This window comes from Trifolium pratense, linkage group LG6, assembly GCF_020283565.1.
Source record: "Trifolium pratense cultivar HEN17-A07 linkage group LG6, ARS_RC_1.1, whole genome shotgun sequence".
Classification (NCBI taxonomy): domain Eukaryota; kingdom Viridiplantae; phylum Streptophyta; class Magnoliopsida; order Fabales; family Fabaceae; genus Trifolium; species Trifolium pratense.
In genome coordinates, this window is record NC_060064.1 from 675,351 (window position 1) to 694,286 (window position 18,936).

General features: G+C 35.4%; 1 protein-coding gene across 1 annotated transcript; it reads left to right on the plus strand.

Moving 5' to 3' along the window:
• The first annotated feature begins 1,445 nt into the window (after positions 1 to 1,445).
• On the plus strand, positions 1,446 to 17,045 carry LOC123889584 (THO complex subunit 2-like). The gene is made up of 26 exons (XM_045938983.1): positions 1,446 to 1,505; positions 1,603 to 1,651; positions 1,755 to 1,823; positions 1,904 to 2,038; positions 2,415 to 2,492; positions 3,234 to 3,427; positions 4,508 to 4,588; positions 5,238 to 5,448; positions 5,551 to 5,787; positions 5,877 to 5,957; positions 6,050 to 6,169; positions 6,341 to 6,400; positions 6,677 to 6,804; positions 10,248 to 10,344; positions 10,451 to 10,579; positions 10,984 to 11,087; positions 11,159 to 11,339; positions 11,482 to 11,663; positions 12,073 to 12,679; positions 12,806 to 12,910; positions 13,055 to 13,210; positions 13,287 to 13,367; positions 13,437 to 13,802; positions 14,453 to 15,367; positions 16,110 to 16,387; positions 16,750 to 17,045. Exons 6-26 carry the CDS (start codon positions 3,282 to 3,284, stop codon positions 16,817 to 16,819), a joined length of 4,335 nt encoding a protein of 1,444 aa, XP_045794939.1. The 5' UTR covers positions 1,446 to 1,505; positions 1,603 to 1,651; positions 1,755 to 1,823; positions 1,904 to 2,038; positions 2,415 to 2,492; positions 3,234 to 3,281; the 3' UTR covers positions 16,820 to 17,045.
• The last annotated feature ends 1,891 nt before the right edge of the window (positions 17,046 to 18,936 follow it).

The following is an 18,936-nucleotide window of genomic DNA, read 5'->3' on the forward strand; positions in this document are numbered from 1 at the left end:
CATATACGAGAAATTATATCTTACTTTTTTGAGTTCCATTAATTAAGAAGTTTTTTTAGATCCTAAGAAAAGTAAAACAATATTGTAGGTTACTATCAACATTATTTAATTTATGGGGCTAAACGTTGCTCTTCTACCACTGTAGTTAATTGATTTCAGGTTTTACTTGGCCTGAAATACACATGTTTGACAATTCTGAACCAAAATCAAACCTATTTTTTTAAAATGGTGTCCTTCTATCAGTTTCAAAATAGCTTGAGTATATGGCAGAGAGTTGCGTGTTGAATATTTCCCAATACTTTTGAAGAAACTGAGAGAGTAGAGACTTGTAGATCAAGATACGGAACATGCAAATAACCTTTACAAACTCAAGAATATCCAAGACAATTACCTTTGGCTGAAAGAGTAGATAATTTATCACAACTTAGAGAGAGAGAGAGAGAGAGAGAGAGAGAGAGAGAGAGAGAGAGAGAGAGAGAGAGAGAGAGAGAGAGAGAGAGAGAGAGAGAGAGAGAGGAGAGAGAGAGGGAGAGAGAGAGAGAGAGAGAGAGAGAGAGAGGAGAGAGAGGAGAGAGGAGAGAGAGAGAGAGAGAGAGAGGAGAGAGAGAGAGAGAGAGAGAGAGAGAGAGAGAGAGAGAGAGAGAGAGAGAGAGAGAGAGAGAGAGAGAGAGAGAGAGAGAGAGAGAGAGAGAGAGAGAGAGAGAGAGGAGAGAGAGAGAGAGAGAGAGAGAGAGAGAGAGAGAGAGAGAGAGAGTGAGAGAGAGAGGAGAGAGAGAGAGAGAGAGGAGAGAGAGAGAGAGAGAGAGAGAGAGAGAGAGAGAGAGGAGAGAGAGAGAGAGAGAGAGAGAGAGAGAGAGAGAGGAGAGAGAGAGAGAGAGAGAGAGAGAGAGAGAGAGAGAGAGAGAGAGAGAGAGAGAGAGAGAGATCATGCATGGAAGACACATATAAATATTAGAAACTCAAGGAGGAGAAATATAAGGTGGTTTCTTAGGAAATAAACGAGAATGCTTACTTTTGTTGTTTAAATGACAGGATGGCATCCAATTAATCAAGCATTAGGATGGGTCCATCTATTGTTGTCCCTTGGTCAGGTGAAGTTGCACTAGTGTGGAAATAACAAGAGCTTTAAGGACACGAAGTGAAGTTATGGTTCTATGTGTAGGGACTTAATTGTAATGCTTGTTTTCTCTTTTGGGTGTTTTGTTATGAAACTCTTTTGTAGATTTAGGTAGTCCTCGCGACATGGTTAGTAGACATTACATTGGAACATATCCTTAAAATTTAATTGGGATTTTGTAATCAACAAAATATGGTTCTTTTTGGCATTCTAATTCTTACATATTGCATGATTGAATACAACATAATGTCAATCTTTAATCTTTCCAGATAAGATTCTTTTGTATGCTATTTAAATTTAGGTTCATTGTACAGGTCCACTCTACTTTGTCGGGACTCTGAAGCACCCGACTCTAAAAGGATCTGCATCAACAATTGGCATTATTAAGGTCATAGCGATTTGAAGTATTATGACTATTCCATGATTTTCTGTTTTTGTTTTATAATAATAATGATCATACTTTCTGGCTTAGCTTACTTCTGCAGTCATTGATTGGTCATTTTGATTTGGATCCAAAACCGTGTTTTTGATATTGTAAGTTGGATCTCTTCAAGTGTCTTTTCCCCAATAAACTCAGATTCCTATCTTCATTATCATTTGTTGTTGTAACTGGCTACTGACAGATGTTTCTTATCAGGTGCTTGAGTGTTTTGAACTTCAGCCAGATAACGACATGTTTACAGAGCTGATTCCTATTTTTCCTAAGGTAGATAAAAATGGAAGCCTAGGTCATTCTAATTTTTAATTTAAAATATAATTTTTTAATAATTTTTCTCTTCTATGCAGTCTCATGCTTCAACAGATTCTTGGATTTAAATTTCAATATTATCAGCGCATGGAAGTCAGTAATCCTGTACCATATGGGCTCTATAGACTTGCAGCCTTGCTGGTGAAGCAAGATTTTGTTGATCTTGATAGCATGTAAGATGTTGTGCTCATTGTGCTGCTCAAGAATCACATTTAGCAGGTCTTATTTAATACTACAAGTAGTAACTCTGAACAATTATTCAGTACCAAATCAATTTTTTGCTCTATGGTCATACAAAGTGGTGGTTGCATTGGAAGGGATTTACACACACCATTTGTGCCTCTAAATATTAATCCCTTGTTGTGTGAGTTGTTCATAAACATCCTAAGAGAAATTGATGATGTATAGAGGAATCAGTGCACCATAATAATCATGCCAAAAACTAACTAATTCATACGTATGTTCTTGAGTTAATGAAACTGACATGTAGACTGAAGGTGCTTTGTGCAATTTGTGATATACTTTTTTTAACTACCATTTTGATTACAGATATACTCATTTACCTCCCCCAAGGATGAAGAAGCATTTGAGCATTATAGCACTTTCTCTTCCAAGCGCCTCGATGAGGTATTCACGCTCTTGCAGTTTTTTATTTTTTATTCTTATTGTTTTGGTTTGGAATAAAACAAAATCTTCACAAACACTGTGTGGGATAATACTTGGTTGTTAAAATGAAAAAAAGAATCAGAGATTTTGCCAAAGAGAGAAAATGGAGAGATTAAGAGCCAAAAGATCTTGAAATTGCAAGAAAACAGTCCAATCCCTTCCTGTGTTTCAGAACTAGAGCACCGTTTTTGTTGGTTCATATTTCCCTTCGATACTCATTGGTTAGCATGGTATTCAAATTAATATATGGGTGTAAGTTCCTGATTTTATACAGTCACAGACATTTGGAAGTTTTATGACTTTCTTAGCCATGGTGCTGGCTTTGGTGGTTCCTTGTTTATGGCCTATGTGAGGTCAGTCATGTATGTGGGCTCATTAATGCCTTGCATTATTAATCTTTCCTTGGTCTGTTGGTGACCTGTTTCTGAATGCTGCATCAACTCAATTAAACAATCTGGGTTGCGTATTTCACTGGAATATGTGAACTTCCAGTTCTTAATTTTCAATTTCAATCTATTTGACCTATTAGTGTTGGTGTTAATTTTGCGTAATATTAACATATTCATGGTTTTGTTTTGGGTGTAAACCGGGTATCCTCTCCGCGCAACTGCAGAGACTAATTCATGGTTTATTCCTACATTGTTTTCATATTTTATTTTGGTTCTTGACTGGTATCAAGCAGATTAACAATCTTAATTACAGGCTAATAAAATTGGAAAAATAAACCTTGCTGCTACTGGAAAAGATCTAATGGATGATGAGAAAATGGGGGATGTCACTATTGATCTCTTTGCTGCTATAGCCATGGAAACCGATGCAATTGGCGAGCGGAAATCCGAGCTTCAAAACAGTCAAACATTGGGCTTGCTTACTGGCTTTCTTTCTGTGGATGACTGGTATGCTGATTTGTAAATCTACTTGTAGCATGTGGTTACAAAGACAGTTATTATTACAAGCTGTTAATTTTTATCTTTTGCATGCTATATTTTTGTGATGCTTCAATAAAATGCATAACCTTCCGTGTCAGTTTAAACTGCTTTGGATACTATGTCACAAAATAATGAATATACTTATCTCTTTTTATATACTGAATGTTAATTACTCAACAATGATGACACTGGAAAATTGTTTTTGCTGTTTGTAGAGACATTTGCCTTGAATTTCATTTGCGCTAATGTTAATACATGTGATGGTTTGATCAGCATTGTGTATGTTATTGAGCATGGTTTTCAGTATCGTACGATACTTGTGAGTCGTATCTTAGTTTGATACATAATTGAACCCAATCAATACAAGTTCCTGTGTGTATTTATTTTGGACATGGATCCCAACTAGTGTTGTCTATTGTGGGTCGCAGTTTGCTCAAATTCCGCTACACAACAGTGCTTTAACCGCTATTTCACAATATTTTGTACTAAATAGCATATCGCAGAACAATAGCGATTTGTTAAAATTACACTATGCAATAGCCAGCTATAACCAATATTTAACAATACTAATCCCAACTTGAATCCTGTTTCGTTCTAATGAATCCCAACCTGAATTTTGTCAACTTTGTATAGCAGCCACCTTTTTTTTTTCTCATTTGATTTTTGACTTGAATCTGGAATTCTTTTGAGGTTCATATATGATATATCAACTTATATTTTTGCTAAGTCACTTGTTTTTACTTAGAAATACCATATTTTAATTGATCCTCTATGTTAGAATTCTTAACAAAGATTATATTAAGAATTCAGAAAATAAGTCTTCCAATCCATACTTTGAATCTCAATTCGATAACCATGTTTTTGAGATATAACGTGGATCTTAAAGTTTATAATTTTTTCCTTAAGATTTGGTTCTTTCCAGTCCCACTAAATTGATTTATGGTTAACACAATTATTCTTTTTGAAAAATGTATTTCAGTGTTTGTAGAACTCCCTCTGATGCATATATGTATATATTCATGGGTTGGTTTCCTTTTGTTTTAACAGGTATCATGCACATGTACTATTTGAACGTCTCTCACCACTCAATCCGGTGGAACATATCCAAATATGTGATAGTTTGTTTAGGTAAGGCTTGTGTATAATTTCTCTCTGTCATGCTGACACCAGCTTTGAAAACTTATATTTGGGTGCGTTTTGGACATGCATGTCTGTTGAATGTATTTATGATGTGTTTGTTGGGGGGGGATAGACATGTCAATTTTGATGCGGATGTCTACTTATAGTGAGTAGAGCTTGTAGTAATATATGAAAAAAAAGAGGGTGGGCTATAAGATATCCTCCAAAAACAAAAACTAGGTTTTTCTTAGACTGTACTGAAAGCAGTATGAAATAAAGGACATAAGAACCCACACAAAAATCAATCTCTAACACTAACTTTGCCACGACCCAATTTGGATCATGACTGGCGCACAAACTAATCACCTTATTTTAGCAAGCCTTCTCGAAGTCCAACTTTGTATCTGCTATTAAACATCTAATATAATTTTGAAATATCAGGTTTTTTTTATACTACCCTTTTTTTCTCGAAGTCCAATCTTTCCTTCCAAAATATTTTGAAATAGACTGTGAGAAGCTTTCCCTGTATGTTTGTAGCATTTGCATGCATTTAACAGTATATTTTTGGGCTAATTAGTCGAGCTTCGTTACGGTCAACAATTTGTTTGAATGGTTGTTTTTATCAATAGCTTTAAATAAAACTGAGATCTTCATACAGGCTTATTGAGAAGTCAATTTCTTCACCGTATAATGTTATTCGCCAAGCACATCTTCAAAACCCTGGATCGTCCACTGGAGGCAGCACCAATGCTATGGATGTAGATAGCCCTTCAGGACACAATTCTTTCATAGATCTTCCGAAGGAAATTTTTCAGATGCTTGCTTGTACTGGACCTTTTCTCTACCGAGATACTATGTTGTTACAGAAGGTGCATTAAGTTGTTTTAATATTCTGATAACTTGTCTCCTTGGTGTATTTTATGCTGATTATAATTTCCCTTTCTGCCTAATTCTCCCTCAAACATGTGTAGGTTTGTAGGGTGTTGAGAGGTTATTACCTTTCTGCTCTTGAGCTTGTAAGTCATGGTGACGGTGTCTTGAATCCTCAATTTCATGTTATTGGAAATCCTCACCTACATTTGAAGGAAGCAAGGCTAAGGGTGGAGGATGCTTTAGGAGCTTGTCTACTACCTTCTCTACAGTTGGTTCCTGCTAATCCAGCTGTTGGCCAGGAAATTTGGGAAATAATGAGTCTTCTTCCTTATGAGGTTTTCCTTTGCATTTGTTGTTTATCCTTTTTCCTCATATATTGTTATCTGTTATCTACAAGATTGATCGATGAGTGTTACTTACCTAGGCACGATATCATTTATACGGTGAATGGGAAAAAGACGATGATCGCTATCCTATGCTGTTGGCTGCTAGACAAACTGCCAAGGTTTGACAATCTATATGTGTGGACCATCTGTGCTCAATGTCGCAAGCCTGATTCTTTGTTATCTTTATTCTATTTTCTTTATTTTTATACAGTTGGACACTAGACGTATTTTAAAACGGTTGGCAAAGGAAAATTTGAAGCAGCTGGGTCGGATGGTCGCAAAATTAGCTCATGCCAACCCTATGACTGTCCTTCGAACAATTGTTCACCAGGTGCTGATTTACTAGAGCTTGTATTCTGCAAAGGCTGAAGGGCTCTGGCCTATATATATATATATATATATATATATATATATATATATATATATATATATACACACACACACACACACACGATGTTGTGCACTCTGTTATGTTGATTTTTTCATATTGTGTGATATGCAGATTGAGGCATACAGACACATGATTACACCTGTAGTGGATGCTTTTAAGTATTTGACTCAGGTTTGTATTTTTTTTTTGTATTTTCCTTTTACTATCTTTTTCACTGCATCCACTGGTGATATCATAACGCATGAGCTCATAATAAGCAGTAAGAGACGTGTGCCCTAGGTAGCCTTCCAATTAGTTTTAAGTTCAGCCATTTTTCTTTTCATATATGTTGTGGTACTTTTCCATATGTTGTTTCTTTTATACATTAATCATGTTCTGCTTTTGGAAGTTGTTTTTAATATTGGTAGATTGTTTTTGATTTGGAGCCTTACTTTTTTGTTCTAATAGCTTGAATATGATATATTGGAATACATTGTGATTGAGCGATTGGCACTTGGTGGACGTGATAAGTTGAAGGATGACGGGCTTAATTTGTCAGACTGGCTTCAATCTCTAGCTTCATTTTGGGGCCACTTGTATGTATAGTTGTTTCCTTCGCAGTTCTATTATATTTAGTTTCTTGACAAGTTATCATGTGCATTTGGTTAGGTTATATAGGAAGCAACTATGATCCTTTTGAAATTTATTATCAGGATTTTTTTTATAATCATATTATCAGGATATGTTACTGAATCTTATTGGGGTTTCTTCTGTGATTAAAGCATAATGGGAACACCTTGTCTTTTATGTGTTGTTTGGGTTATATTTGACTTTTATAGCTATTTCTTGCAAACTCTCATTATTTTGGAATTATGTCACGTGTATTATTGATATTAACATTCCCTGTCATTTTTGTACATGTATGGCACCCTATAGAATTTAGATAAATCCGGAATGCCTTGCATCAATCAAATTCCAGGTTGCGGTTCAACCTTAGCAAATGCAGGATTACTAGGCATATCAGTATCTTGTATCCATGACTGGCAATTCAGATCAATTGAAATCACTTTGCTTGCCAGTTGGTGGGCATGCACAGACAGCTGTATGATGTGCAGTTACTGTTATTCGGTGACAGATATTTTGGAGCACATATTTAATGGTCAATAGGGGTGGGCATTTCTTTGTTATCCTTGCAGAGTTCAAACTTCCATTAGACCATTGTCCTTGTAATTTCATAACGACAATTCATAAAGTTAATGTGCCACTTAAGATATACAAGTGACTTGTCAGCTGCAATGCAATAGGACTCTACCACAATAGATGGAAAAATATCAGATTTAAATGAAGTTATTCGGTAAGTTGGATAGTAAAGTCTCTTTGGTAGCTCGGAAGTTCAGTACTGTTACCAGATACAATTAGTTAATGGAGATAAAATAATGAGTGCTTGCGAAGTGCAATAATATCAGTTGGATTATCATCTGTGTTGTCTGCATGATATCTGTGATTCTCAATGATCTAGGTTGGAAGTCATGTAATCAAGGAGATAAAAGAATGGAGTGATTTTAATGTGAACAATGATTTTTATTATATGGGCGATACTCGTGGTTCTCGGTATTTTTGGTCATATATAATGTCTATAACGAAATGACAGTTTATTGGCTATTATGGGGTACTTACTTTGAGGAGGGAGACAGATCCTTATACCATGTGTTAAACATTTTGTCTTTGCTTAATTTGTCATGGGTTTAAAAATTTGTGGATCAAATTCCTAAGCTGTTGGCCTTGTAGAGAGGGAAGAGTCTGTACTGTTTAACTTGGGCTATTGCTATATGTTGATTAGTCATTGTGGAAACCCAACTGTTGGACATGGATGCTTTGTCCTTGGTGGTGGAGCTGATGATTTGTAGGTTTGTATCCATCGAATGAGACTTAAGTTGGTAGTGGCATTCTTGTTGGTGGAATACTCCATTAGTTATTGCTTTCACCTTGTGATGCTAATGGAGACCGCGAGATATGAAATAAATCATTTACTCTTTCTGAAACTGTTTATCATACAAATGGACATAATGGAGGGTATCTGCTGTTAGATAGTTCTTTCTTGAAATACGAGGAGCTCAGAAAGTACAGATTTCATTTGACTTAATCATCAGTAGTTTACTTGGTTGACCTACGATAGTTCACTACAACAGGACAATTTGTGATTGTGTTGTCTGTATAGCACATTGAGATTGAGTTTCCCTTCTTCTAATGAATGGATGAATAGCATAACAAGTTTTTTGAATATATGGTTTTGTGGTTGGCCTTGTAGAAAGGGAAGAGCCTAGACTGTTTATTTGGGTTATTGCTATATGTTGATTAGTCATTGCGGAAACCCAACTGTCGGAAATGGATGCTTTGTCCTTGGTGTGGAGCTGATGATTTGTAGGTTTGGATCCATCTGATGAAACTTAAGTTGGTAGTGACATTCTTGTTAGTGGAATACTGCATTAGTTATTGCTTTCACCTTGTGATGCTAACGGAGACCACAAGATATGAAAGAAACCTTAAACTCTTTCTGAAGCTGTTTTTCTGCAAATATGAAAGACCACAAGACATAATGAAGGAATTGTGCTGTTAGATAGTATTTTCTTTCTTCAAACGAGGAACTCAGAAACTACAGATTTCTTTTGACTTAATCATCAGTTGTTTACTTGGTTGACCTATGATATTACACTACAACAGGACAATTTGTGATTGCATTGTCTGTATAGCACATTGAGCTTGAGTTCCCCTTCTTCTGATGAATGGATAGCATAACAAGTTTTTGTAATAAATGGTCTTGTGGGGGTATATATATTTCGAAAATGAAGAATGATATGCTTGCTGCTGCATTATGTTTGCTACTTTGCGGAGCATACTTGTAAATCCTGAACAACTTTGGGGGGCATTATTCCACTAAAAAAATGTTTTTGCTTTGGAGGGATGGGGATTGAATTCCCTGGGCTTTGGAGGGGCGGGGATTGAATTCCCTGGAACAGTTTGGTTTGATTTTCTTCTCTCTTGTCCTCTTTTTCTCTAAAGCATTGTGTTGATTTATATAATATTCAGTGCTTAATAATATAAAATAGAGTTAGAGTGTGGTTATATTCTGTATTAGCTTTCTAAATTCCCCTGACTTGTGAATTGAAGTTTATGTTTAATGATTTGGTTCTTCTTTAGAGGGCTTTAGTTATATTATTAAATAGCTACTTTCAATATACACATGACTCTAAAAATACACGTTTTGGAAAGAAATTCTGCTCAATAAAGTTATGGCATAAGGTTGTGTATGTAAAATAGGAAATTGAAGGAAATGTATGATCTATCTTTCATGATTTAGTAAACATGATGTAAAATAAGAAAAAGAATCTCAGTTTTTAGCAAATATGATGTATGCTTATTTGAATTATTAAAGAGAAAATATGTACTCAGACAAATGTAGTTGACTGTGAAATGAAAGAGATTGGGATTAAATGACTGGCAAATATTAATTATAAGTGAATAAATGAATTCAAGAAGCAGTCAGTCAGTCAATAAGAAATAATTATGGAAACAATGAGTAACATGCATGAAAAAGAAATTTGATAAATAGCATGCAAAACAAATACAATAATTTGGTCGATATCATTGACCCTCAAGTTTTATGAGCGAATGTAGGACCTAGTATGCAGCATTTCTTGACAGAATGTGCCATTGGTTATGTTGTTGATCTCTATAATTAGATTTAGCAATTTCTTCATATTCTTTGGGCAGAGTTCTTGGGATGTGTGGCAATTAATATTATTATTATTATTACTATCCAAGTTATGAGGGTCTCCGCTAAACATGTTTCTAGTTGACAAAACCGTGCTTGCAATTTCTTGCCGGCTGTAAGATTCAGCTGTATAGTTTGACTTCATTGATCTTGTCTCCATCATTGCCTGTTTTTGTTCATAATTGTGTATGACGTCTGTGTATGTTGTTTCAAGAGCATGATATTCTATGATTGTTTTAATGAGTTCAAGTTTTCTTTTTATAATAGATGTAAAAAGTACCCATCAATGGAATTGCGGGGCCTTTTCCAGTATCTTGTGAACCAGTTAAAAAGGGGACAAGGAATTGAGCTTGTTCTACTGCAGGTTCTTCTTCTTTGTTGATTTTTCAATTAATAATATACTTGTGTGAGACATGGATAATGAAATTCCAAATACTGGTCATGATTAAACATTATTGCTGGTTTTTTAGGAGCTTATCCAACAAATGGCAAATGTTCAGTACACAGAGAACTTGACTGAGGAACAGCTGGATGCTATGGCAGGGAGCGAGACTCTTAAATATCAAGCAACTTCTTTTGGGACGACTCGAAATAATAAGGTAAAAAAAGTAAATTTTAAAGGTTTTGGAAAGCAGGAGATTGGTGAAATAGTGCTTTCAACATATTGAAATTTTGCTCTAGGTGAAAGGGAGACAGTTATGTTGGTGTGATGGTTCACTCTTTTAATTTACACTGGCACAATTGTTTTGTTTTGTACTATTGAACTGGTTAATAAACACATGTTTGCATATGGTCTTGGAAAATTTAGTGAAGACATACAATGAGCATCATTTTTTTTGTTGCATAACTGATTGAGCTTAAAGGTGAACTTCCTGAACAATGGGCGAATGTGAACTAACTGTGACTAAGTTTTTCATGCTTTAAGTTATACCTAGTTTAATATTTTATCGTGTGAGTTGGTGATTGACTATGTAAGTCACTAGATATCTAATAATCTATGCAGGCAATGATAAAGTCAACTAGCAGGCTTACAGATTCATTACTTCCTAAAGATGAACCGAAGCTGGCAATCCCCCTCTTGCTTCTTCTTGCTCAACATCGTTCTCTGTAAGCTCTTAAACTTGTAAATGTTAGAGCTGATGATCAAAGTTTTATTCTGAAATTTTATGTTTTTGCAGGGTTCTTGTCAATGCAGATGCACCCTACATTAAAATGGTCAGTGAACAATTTGATAGATGCCATGGAACTCTTCTTCAATATGTGGATTTTCTAGGCAGTGCAGTCACACCACGATCAAATTATGCTATTCTTATTCCCTCACTTGATGACCTGATCCATCTTTATCACTTGGACCCTGAGGTTTTCCCTTTTTTCTCTGTTTCTCATAAACTTCATTACTGCATGGATCTCTATTTCTGTTTTGGTTTTCCCTTGAGTTGGAGTATTTATGGCATGCCATTCTTTACTTGAACCTGTATTTAATTCCTTTTTTTCTGGTCAGGTTGCTTTCTTGATATATCGCCCTGTTATGAGACTTTTCAAGTCTAAGAGGACTCCCGATGTTTGCTGGCCCTTGGATGATAAAAATATTGCAAGTGATCCATCTACGAAATTTGAGTCTGACCCTGCAGATTATTCTGATAGTATGGTTCTAGATATTGGCTCCAACAAAAATCCTATTAGGTTATAATTCTAATTGTTCCATGTATTTTGTTAAAACTTTCCTGCTATTCTTCAACGTTAAACTGTTAAAACCAATATGTTGAGATGGATTTAGATTCCATTCCAGCTGAAAAACTCGAGCTTTAAAATGTTACTTTCTTATCTGTATCAGATGTACGGTAAGATATTCATAGTTTATGTTAAAATTAAGAATATATGTAGATATTCTTTAACTGTACAACTTCCTAGATTAGCTGTTAACATTCATAGTCTCTACAACTTCTTAGGCATTCAATGTATTTATTGTACCTTCATTATAAGTAAATTGTGTGTGGTCTGAGTTTGACACACAGAATTTACATATTTCAATAGTTTATTTCTGCTATTTTATGGATTAGTATTTACAATTGTATTGTATTTCTGTTTGCAGTTGGTCATATCTTCTTGATACTGTTAAAACCATGTTGCCTTCAAAAGCATGGAATAGCCTGTCTCCTGATCTTTATGCAACATTTTGGGGTCTCACATTATATGATCTGTACGTTCCGAAAAAACGTTATGAGTCAGAAATAACCAAGCTGCATGATAAACTTAAATCTTTGGAGGAGCTTTCTGACAATTCAAGCTCAGCAATCACCAAGAGGAAGAAAGAAAAGGAAAGAATTCAAGAATCCCTTGAACGTCTTATTAGTGAACTGCATAAGCACGAAGAAAATGTCGCATCTGTCCGCAGACGGCTTTCTCAAGAAAAAGGCAAATGGTTAAGTTCATGTCCTGATATCTCGAAGAGTAACATGGAGTTTCTTCAGCGTTGTATATTTTCACGCTGTACTTTCAGTATGTCAGATGCTGTTTATTGTGCTATGTTTGTACACACACTCCATTCCCTTGGAACACCCTTTTTTAACACAGTCAACCATATAGATGTTCTTATTTGTAAAACCCTTCAACCAATGATATGCTGCTGCACTGAATATGAAGTTGGTAGGCTTGGCAGGTTTCTCTATGAGACTTTGAAGATTGCTTACCGTTGGAAGGTAACTAATTATTATTATTATTTGTTAGAGTTTTATTTGGACAATTTTTTTATAGCTTTTCAGGGCTGGTTCAATTTTTCTAATGTTTATGTTCATCTTTCTGTTTCTACCTTTAATTATGTCCAGAGTGACGAATCTATTTATGAACGCGAGTGTGGAAACATGCCGGGATTTGCTGTGTATTATAAAGAACCTAAAAGACAGCTAGTTACATATGGGCAGTTCATTAAGGCAAGTTCATCTGTTTACTAGTTTACGGCTGCTCGTAATTGTTTCCTTGGGGGGGGGGGGGGGTTTACCTTGTTTCTTTCCGACGTTACATAAGATAATGCTGTATACAGACCATTTTCATATTTCTCTATTTATTGCTGATAGTTACACAGCAAATGGAGTTCAAAAATCACAGGGTCACTAATTCGCTGTCTGGAATCTAGCGAGTACATGGAGATTAGAAATGCTCTTATAATGTTGACTAAAATTTCCAGTATTTTCCCCGTATTGCGGAGGAGTGGGATGAACCTTGAAAGGCAGGTAAGTTATCCCTATATTAAACTTTTATTTTGAACACTGATGCATTATTTTTTAAAATATTTCATCTTCCACGTAGGTAGCTAAGATTAAAAGTGATGAAAGAGAGGATCTTAAGGTGTTGGCAACTGGTGTAGCAGCAGCACTGGCTGCTAGGAAGGTATGATGTTATCTTATTACAAGCTTATTTGTTGTCTGTTTTAGCACACTAATCTCATCCAATATGCAGCCTTCTTGGGTTACGGTTGAAGAATTTGGTATGGGTTATCTTGACGTGAAGCTTGCACCATCTATGACTAAATCTGCAGCGGGAAATTCTGCAGCAGTACAAAGTGGGATAGGTCTTCATGATTCTCAAACTGAATCTGCCAGTGGGAAACATCTGGACTCTGGAAACACAGTCAAAGACCAGACAGTACAAACAAAAACTGCAGATGGCAAGTCAGAAAGAACTGAAATCATTACAACGATAAAATCAGATTCTCTGCCCTTACTTGCTGGACAATATGGGGCATTAAGATCTGCAGAAAACCCTACGCAAGTGGAAGAATCCATAAGTAGGGCACCGGATGAACACGTTACAAGAAATGCTGAGGTAGCATTTAATTATCTCTGTTATATTGTGTAGTTAGCATTTTCCATTTGTATGATGGGCTTGTCAGCAATCCATTTTGCGTCACTTGTCACATTGTTGACTAGCTGCTAATTGCCTCAGCTTAATGCTTTAGTAGAGGGAAAGAAACCGGGAGAATACATGTGATCTGGAGGAGGAAGTTCTACTACTAGCCGTTATTGATAGGAGAAGAGTTGAAAAACTTCTGTAAAATTTAGAGTTCACACTAATCATTAAAAACTAATAAATGTATATCTTAGAGCCAAGTTTGTGTTTTCACAAGAATGTGGTAAAACATCTCAAGGAATTTCTAAATCTAATTGTTTCAAACCATTATATAGTATGCTTCCTTATATGGAGTAACACAAAAGCCCAATTTCAATAGTAAATCTATTTACAAAAACCTATTCCCTTGGTGCAGCTGTGCGCATTGCTAAAACTTTTTTTTTTTTTTTTTGTAATTGTTTTTTCATTCATATTGGTGGACACCTTCCTGACAAGGGTGGCGCTATTTCTAGTGCATACTTGGCTTTGGAGTATTGATTCTCCCACTGCTAAAATTCTTGTCTGTCCTGTTTTCCATTTTACTCCATTTATGTTTATCCATAATGATTTAGTTCTCCTGTTTTCAGTCAAGAGCCCCTGTGAAACATTCAGTGGCTACTGGTTCATTTTTGAAGCCATCAAAACAAGATCCTTTGAAAGAAGATGGTAGATCTGGAAAAACTGTTACTAGAACTTCTGGTTCCTCGAGCAGTCACAAGGATCTTCAGACCCATGCTCCAGATGGAAGACACACTGGAACAAACGTCTCTTCTTCAGCTACCTCGAAATCTAGTGATAAAATTCGGAAGCGAGTTGGTTCTGTTGATGAACTAGACAGACTAGGTAAACGGCGGAAAGGGGATGTAGATCTAAGAAATTTCGAGGGTGAAGTTCGATTCTCTGAAAGAGAGAAGCTGATGGATCCTCGATTTGCCGATGACAAAGTGGGACTTGATGAACTTGGTCTGTACAGAGCATGTGATAATACATTTGAAAGGCCAAAAGAAAAAGGCAATGAAAGATATGAAAGGCAACACAGGGAAAGATTGGACCATCTGGACAAGTCTCTTGGTGATGATGACTTTATTGTAGAAAAACCTAGAGACGTGTCGATAGAAAGATATGGAAGAGAACGATCGGTTGAGAGGATGCAGGAGAGGGCTCGTGAGAAAAGTTTCAATAGACTCCCTGACAAGGCTAAGGATGATAGAAATAAGTTACGATACAATGATGCATCAATAGAAAAATATCACACTGAGGGCCGCTTCCATGGACAAAACTTGCCTCCACCACCCCATTTACATCCTAATATGGTTCTTCAATCTGTTGGGGCTGGTAGGCGTGATGAAGATGCTGATAGGAGGTATGGAGCTACAAGGCATTCTCAAAGACTTTCTCCAAGGTATGAAGAACTGAGACGGTCTGAAGAGACTCTGATTTTGCAGGATGATCCCAAACGTAGAAAAGATGATTTTCGAGATCAGAAGCATGAAGAAATGAAGGTATGAACCAATATTGTATATTTTAAACCCAAATTCTAAGAGTGCATACTAATTCTCTCAATTCAGTGGATGTGTTACTGTGGATATGTACATTATGGCGAAAGGACTTGAACCGAGTATTATACATGTAGCATAGCCGTACGGATTAGTGTTAACATTTTACTAGTGAATATGTGCTTAAAAACATCAGTAGTCATATATGGATTTTTTAGAGGCTGAATATGTATGTCCCTTTGTCTATTCAATAAACTAGTTTTTTTTGTTCCTTAGCAGTTAAAAGAACAAAATACAGTATGGTTTTTCTTTATACTACTCATTAAACATTTATTAACATGAATAGTTTGTGGTAAGTGTCTTCGGTGACTAAATTTGGTTGCAAGCGAAAGAGCGGCAAGCATTTACCTAGCATGGGTTTCTATGAGGAACTACTCGATGTAAAACATCAACAATTATTTCAAGGTTAAAATGCAACTAATCTGAGAAATATTTCAGCATAGGTTGAGCTAAGGTTGCTTCCTGATTGTGATTATCTCTGATTTATACTTAGTATACTTTGACATAAGTATGCAATGTCGTAGAACTTAGGTTTGTTTTTTGTGTTTTCCCTAAATGTTGTGGTTTGCATAGTTGTGCTTCTCAGCACTCAATTTTTTGTTTTTTCAGTGTTGCTTCTCAGCATTCATTAACATCTTCTGAAGTTCTAATAAAATAGACATGATACAGCTATTGTTCTTCTCTGCAGATGGAAGAGAGGGAAAGAGAGAAAGCAAACATTCTAAAAGAAGAGGATTTAAATGCTGCATCCAAGAGACGTAAACTTATGAGGGAGCATCTACCAACTATAGAGCCTGGGGAGTACTCACCAGTTACTCTTCTCCCCGGTATTGGCATGTCACAAGCGTATGATGGAAGAGACAGAAAGGGGCCAACGATCCAGCATGCCAGTTACATAGATGAACCTAGTCTTAGGATTCATGGTAAAGAGGTAGCCAGCAAGCTGAATCGCCGTGAATCAGATCCGTATCCTTAATTGCAAAATACTAGGCTGATATGCATGCATGTAAACATTCACAAGTTCACATCTTTCTAGATTGTTTCTATGTGCTTATTTACGTACCTTTTCTTTTATTCTGTTTCATGCATCGGAAAAAGCTGTGAATGGGGTCTTTGGTAAATGAGTTACTTAAATGGTTCTGTATGATACTATGTGTGTCTAGATTGCATGCTATTCGTTCACTTATTTAACCAAAAACAGAGTTAATTTAAAATCCTTCAGTAGTAGATGCGTTAGTCAAGTTTAAATACATGTTTTCATTGGATTTGATGAAGATATCCATTGATAATAATGGTGTACTGCTGTGTCCTTGATTGATTATTATCAGTTTGTACGACCATGACTGGAATGATGAGAAGAGACAAAGAGCTGATCAAAAGCGAAGGCATCGGAAGTAAATAATGAATGTGTGATTCACAAGTAAAACATTTTTGAAGGTTGTTCATTTCGTGGAGGTGCTAGGGTCACATCAGTATTATCTGCTACCTTGTGTACCGAATTTTATCTGTTCAAATTATTTTGTTTCCCCCAGTAAAGTGGGTGCAAAGAAAATATGAATTGACACATACACTTGTATATAGCATTTATTTTGGGTAGCAAGTGATCAAATGTACTCTTTGACGATGTGATTATTTCACCTAACTTCATTTATTACATGATTAGTCTAACATAAGAAACACAAATTTTTGTAAACTTAGTATAACTGTTCTGCTGATTTTACATGAAAACTGTTAGAAGTTCTATGCCTTCCGGTTCCTAAATGAATGACTGAACTGTTGAAGTATCTTTTTTCTTTTTCAGAATCATTGAAGTATCTATATCCCATAGAATAATGTAAACTGAGTTTCAGAATTTTAATATTTGAACAAGCTCAATTAAAATGTCATATGTTTATGTTTTGGCTAAATTGCAGTTTTGGCCCCCCACGTTTCATAATTGTGCGATTTTGGCCCCCCATGTTTCATAATTGTGCGATTTTGGCCCCCACGTTTCACATGTGCGATTTTGGCCTCCCAGGTTTGCCCCCTTTTGCATTTCTTGGTCCCCGTTGACTATTTTGACCAAAAATTACTACATGGAATATTTTTGACACGTGTCTTAATTGTTTAAAGAATACAAGATTTGGTTTTGATACTAAATGAGTCTCTTCATTGATACTAAATGTAATATTTACATATACTAATAATGCGCAAAGTGAACGGAAGAACGCACTGCCGATGAGTGATATGAGCCAATTCGCGAGCAGTCATAAGGCTTTTTCGAATTTTGTTTGGAAAGCTGTGATATAACCTGAAGAAATTGATCAAAAAGATTGTTTTACTGATGGAGAAGAAGATGAGATCTTGGTTCAATTTTTTGCACCTATTTTGTCAAAAAAATAATAATTAACCCCCAAAAAAAAAGTCACGTGACCTTTCTTAATTTTTTTTTAAAAAAAATAATAATAATAAATTTTGGTTGGCCAATACAATTAAAACACGTGTCAAAAATATTCCATGTAATTTTTGGTCAAAATAGTCGACGGGGACCAAGAAATGCAAAAGGGGGCAAACCTGGAGGGCCAAAATCGCACATATGAAACATGGGGGGCCAAAATCGCACAATTATGAAACGTGGGGGGCCAAAACTGCAATTTAGCCTTATGTTTTTCTACATTTTTTTTGGTTGACACCATTTATTAAAATAACAGAGTTGACACTCAATGGTTCACTAATACATCATGTGTTGTTGGTTTTCAAGTTTCGTGCTGTCGTGATGAAAGTAATTCAAATCAATCTCTCACAATATGCATAGTTTAATTGATAAAAACATTATAATATGTAATGTAATGCTAGAATTTGAATCCAGAATTTTTCACTTATTTACTTTGAAAGATTAAAATACTAATCATTAAATTACATGAAAAAAAAACCTATATGTATCAATATGGTAATAATTTTGTAACATTGGTGTTATTATAAAAAAAAATAGTAACATTTTTCTCAAGAACAACAAAAATGAAAAAGAAAAGAGTGATTGATCCTTCCGCGTTGTTGCTGAAGACAAGTCCAATAATTCATTATCAATGAGAGCTTTCACTTTTCTTGACCCGTCAAAGGGGTTTGTGCTTATTATGCCGTTTGAATTGGTCACAAATTAAACACTCAATCTCTCTCATCTCAATTTAGATGACAAAATCAATTCTTTAAAAAATTATATTCATAGATTTTAGAAAAACAATATTGTTATGAATAATTTTTTTTAACTCTTTATAAAAGATTAAGTCTCTTATGTTATGAAGTCAAAAAAGATAAACATAATTGGTGTAAAAACATATTAATTATAAGAACACAATTTTTCATGTTTACCACTTTATTTAAAACCATTTTGAGAATTGGATGTCATATAGTAAAATCTTCAATCCCCAATCCTATAAGTGGAGAAACTTGAATCAAATTCACATATAAGGATATTTATGTCATATCCACTCATACACCAAAAAAACATCTATTTACGTGTCAATCTCTCCACTAAA

Coding starts and splice junctions, on each gene's coding strand:
- LOC123889584 (XM_045938983.1), top strand. CDS start 3,282: ATGGATGATGAGAAAATGGGGGATGTCACTATTGATCTCTTTGCTGCT. Junction 3,428..4,507: donor TTTCTTTCTGTGGATGACTG/GTATGCTGATTT, acceptor TTGTTTTAACAG/GTATCATGCACATGTACTAT. Junction 6,401..6,676: donor CTTTTAAGTATTTGACTCAG/GTTTGTATTTTT, acceptor TTGTTCTAATAG/CTTGAATATGATATATTGGA.